At 41.4% G+C, this 4587-nt stretch overlaps 1 protein-coding gene across 2 annotated transcripts in view; it reads left to right on the forward strand.

Moving 5' to 3' along the window:
• The first annotated feature begins 807 nt into the window (after window positions 1-807).
• The window catches only part of HLF (HLF transcription factor, PAR bZIP family member), a 47766-nt gene continuing 43986 nt past the window's right edge, over window positions 808-4587 (forward strand). Inside the window, exons 1-2 of one of the 2 annotated variants that reach the window (XM_034789926.1) lie at window positions 808-1109; window positions 2866-3201. In XM_034789926.1, coding sequence (XP_034645817.1) covers window positions 1004-1109; window positions 2866-3201 — 442 coding nt within the window. In that variant the 5' untranslated portion in view covers window positions 808-1003. The remainder of the gene's footprint in view (window positions 1110-2865; window positions 3202-4587) is intronic. The other variant, XM_034789927.1, reaches the window with a different exon arrangement.

Raw genomic sequence — 4587 nt, forward strand, 5'->3', positions numbered from 1 at the left:
CTGACTCATGATTTTTGGATGCTTGGGGTTGACATTGACAATACTATATATTTTTCTCCTTAAGTGCAGTGGAAGCTTGGGGAAGGAGGGTGTCAACACCTCATCGGCTAGGAACCTAAATAATCCTCTCACCCTTGTCTGATTAGTCCCATTGCAATGTTGATATTTGCATTTAAGCTTCTGTGTGTGCATGAAAGTTTTTTTTTTTTTTTTTTGTTCCAGGTGCTGCTCTGGTGCAGCAGGATAGTCACTCCTGGTTACTGCGGAAACTAACTGAGCCCCGCTTGAAACCCCCCAAGGCAGGCCTGGGATCAATGGCGAGAGTCACAAAGTAATACATAGATGGTGGGGTCTGGAGGCAACAGGGTGCCCAGATGTCCCGATTTTATAGGGACAGTCCTGATCGTTGAGGCTTTTGCTTATATAGAAGCCTAATACCCCCCTACCCCTGTCCTGATTTGTCACAGTTGCTGTCTGGTCACCCTAGGAGGCAACATTGTTGCTGCCCCATGGCGCTCTCGCGTCTGCAGCCCCGGCAAGCGGGGAATTGACTCCTGGCGGCCCCCAGAGCAGAACGGGTCGACTCCTAGCAGAGTCAGCCCCCGCTGGCGCGCGCACACGCGTGGACCATGCACCGCGGGGCCGAGCGGAAACGCAGTTTCATGGTCACAGTAGCCGTGGGGACTGAGCCGGCAGCTCCTCCCCCCCGCAGGCCTGTCCGGGGGCGGGGCTTGGACGTCAGGGTCTGCACATGGCCGCGCGACTGAGCAGAGCGGGGCGGGGCGGAGCGGAGGCATCAGCTGCCTGTTTTGTTGTGGGGCTTGGGTCGGTGTGTTGGGAAAGGGGCCAGCGCAGCCGAGGCTGGGGTAGCTCCGGCCAGGACTGAGCGAACGAGCTGTGACACCTCTCCCCAGCTCCAGCTCCGCTGAGGATTTCTAGAGCTTGGGTTTTTTTTATTATTATTATTATTATTATTATTATTTTATTTTAAGCGAGAGAGAAAATGGCTCGACCTCTCCCTTTGAACCCCACTTTCCTACCTCCGACTTACGGGGTGCTGAAATCCCTGCTGGAAAACCCTCTCAAGCTGCCGCTAAATCACGAAGACGGTGAGGCGTAGAAAGTTGCTTCTATATGATTTTTTGGGGGGAGGTGCGAGGCGAATGAATGTGAAAGGCAACGCAATAGTGTAACGCGTTAGTCCCAAGTAGGGTGGCCAGACAGCAAGTGTGAAAAATCGGGATGGGGGGGTAATAAGAGCCTATATAAGAAAAAGACCCCTAAAATCGGGACTGTCCCTATAGAATCAGGACACCTGGTCACCCTAGTCCCAAGTGCATGCATGTCAGGATGCTAGTGCCAAACTGCTGCGTTTCCAGTGCAGAATTCCACTCTTTCAGCTGTTCAATAAATTTCCCTTGGGAGTTCTGCAGAGTTAGAAAAGCAAATATAACCTGCCTACCGTTCAGCTGTGAACCCCAGGAAAATTTAGCTTTTGCAAGATTCGAATACTTTTTATTCTTGAGATAAAGACAGTATGATACGAATGATAAACATGATCAATAAGTAATGAAAGACAACTGTCTTTCTTTTGAATCAATGCATAGCAATCACTTTCTAGTTAGGCGATGGGCACTGAACGGCATGTCTTCAGAAAATAAATACATTTCATCTGTACTGAATGAAGACGGACTTATTAGGAAGGAGCGGACAGCACAGCTTCAAAATTTCCTTCCAGAAATGAGTATATATTCTGGGTGACTGAAGTTTGAGCATTTTTTTAATTTATTTTTTGGTTTTGTGGCAATTTTACTGCCTGACTTTGCACCCTTTTTTTTAATGAACATGTGTAAAATGTATTTGGGTGAATGGTAACTAATAAGAATTTTAAAGCTGAAAAGTTGCAACTTGTACTTGTGGGGGATAATAAGATAATTCAATCATAATAGGATTTTATCAAGTGTGTTTTTATTACAAAAATGTGTGTTACTTAGAAAACATACACACTTCTTGCAACATCTGTGGATTCTGTTCATAATGGTAATATAACTAGGAAAAAAACTATAATAATTTAGACTCTAGCAAATCAAGGGGCTAAATCTTCTTAAAATGCATGGTATAATTGTGTCTTGTTAATTTTTAATAGGCGTTTAAAGCATTTTCCTAAGTAAGAGTGATAAGGGCACTTTGTTATGTTGTTTTACAATTAGTGGATTCTTAATATTTTAGTCTGGGCATTTTTCTTAATTTATTTACCTGTTTTTTACATCTCCTGAGTGTATTTATCCCAAAATATTTTAATCATTATTGTAAACATATACAGCAGAAAATTAAGTAGCTTAACATTATTTTTAATTCTACAGACAACAGATATACTGTGTTATTACTTACTATGGGCCCAATTCTGCCACCTCAAAGCAAGCAAAACAACTTAAGGTCAATGGCTGATTTATTGTTTAAGGACTCCAGGATTGGGCCCTTTTATTTAATAATGCTAAGGTACTTGGGGGGTTTAGATGAAAACTGTTCCTTTAAAACACAATAAAATACCTGGCAACATCTGCCATCTAACTTGCTTTGTCAATTAGTACAAACACTCTCAAGAAATCTGTGAGCATTTATTTAAAGCCATACTGAATGCTGCTGAATTGTTAACTAAAAATAGAACCGATGAAAATATGCCTACATTCAGTTCATGGTCATTTGGTTCGACCTTTTAATTCTGTGCCAGATGAAAAGAATCAAAGGATTTATGTATGTGATGAGATATAGGTTCTTACAATAGGAGAAAGTGGAAAATATCTTCTTGAAAATAATAATTTTTAACTACTCAGCACTTAACATCTTTATTGTGTTTTTTATAAGCATTTGGTAAAGAAAAAGACAAAGAAAAGAAGCTAGATGATGACAGCACCAGCGCATCAGTCCCCCAGTCAGCTTTCTTGGGGCCAACGTTATGGGACAAGACGCTGCCATATGATGGAGACACTTTCCAGTTGGAATACATGGACCTGGAAGAATTCCTCTCGGAAAATGGAATTCCTCCCAGCCCAGCCCAACATGACCACAGTCCACACCAGCCAAATCTCCAGCAAGCTACCTCAGCAGCACCCTCTGTCATGGACCTCAGCAGCAGGGCATCTACATCAATCCATCCGGGCATGGTGTCTCAAAATTGCATGCAGAGCCCAGTCAGACCAGGTAATCGTCTATAAGACCTTCCCTAGAGGTTCTCAAATGAGACACGCAAACAAATGAAAAAAGTAAATAATTATTTCTGACTGCGTGATTGACACTGGCAACATAGAGAAGTCCAACATGAAGCAAGTCATTGGCAGGGCCAATAATAACAATGAGGACTGTCAAGCGATTAAAAAAATAATCATGATTAATTGCACGATTAAAAAGATTAATCGCATGATTAACCGCACTGTTAAACAATAATAGAATACCATTTATTTAAATATTTGAGAATGTTTTCTACATTTTCAAATATTTTTATTTCAATTACAACACAGAATACAAAGAGTACAGTGCTCACTTTATATTTATTTTTGCTTACAAGTGTTTGCACTGTAAAAAAACAAAAGAAATAGTATTTTTTTCAGTTCACCTAATACAAGTACTGTAGTGCAGTCTCTTTATGATGAAAGTTGAACTTACAAATATAGAATTACATAAAAAAAAACCCAAACTGCATTCAAAAATAAAACAATGTAAAATTTTAGAGCCTGCAAGTCCACTGAGTCCTACTTCTTGTTCAGCCAATCACTCAAACAAGTTTGTTTACATTTGCAGGAGATAATGCTGCCCGCTTCCTGTTTATAATGTCACCTGAAAGTGAGAAAAGGCGTTCTTAAGGCACTGTTGTATCCAGTATCACAAGATATTAGGTGCCAGATGCGCTAAAGATTCATATGTCCCTTTATGCTTCAGCCACCAATCCATAGTACATGCATCCATGCTGATGACTCAATAACAGTCCAAAGCAGTGAGGACCGACAGATGTTCATTTTTATTATCTGAGTGAGATGCCACCCGCAGAAGGTTGATTTTCTTTGGTGGTGGTTTGGGTTTTGAAGTTTCTGCATTGGAGCGTTGCTCTCTTAAGACGTCTGAAACCATGCTTCACACCTCATCCCTCTCAGATTTTGGAAGGCACTTCAGATTCTTAAACCTTGGGTCGAGTGCCGTAGCTGTCTTTAGAAATCTCACATTGGTACCTTCTTTGCACTGAAATCTGCAGTGAAAGTGTTCTTAAAATGAACAACATGTGCTGGGTCATCATCTGAGACTGCTATAACATGAAATCTGTGGCAGAATGCAGGTAAAATAGAGCAGGGGATATACAATTCTCCCCCAAGGAGTTCAGTCACAAATGTAATTAACACATTATTTTTTTAATGAGCCTCATCAGCATGTTCTCTGCAGTGGTGGACGAAGCATTAAGGGGCATGCGCATGTTTAACATATCTGACAAGTAGAAGAACAGGAGTACTTGTGGCACCTTAGAGACTAACAAATTTATTAGAGCATAAGCTTTCGTGGACTACAGCCCACTTCTTCGGATGCATATAGAATGGAACA

Source organism: Trachemys scripta, chromosome 14, assembly GCF_013100865.1.
Source record: "Trachemys scripta elegans isolate TJP31775 chromosome 14, CAS_Tse_1.0, whole genome shotgun sequence".
NCBI lineage: Eukaryota > Metazoa > Chordata > Testudines > Emydidae > Trachemys > Trachemys scripta.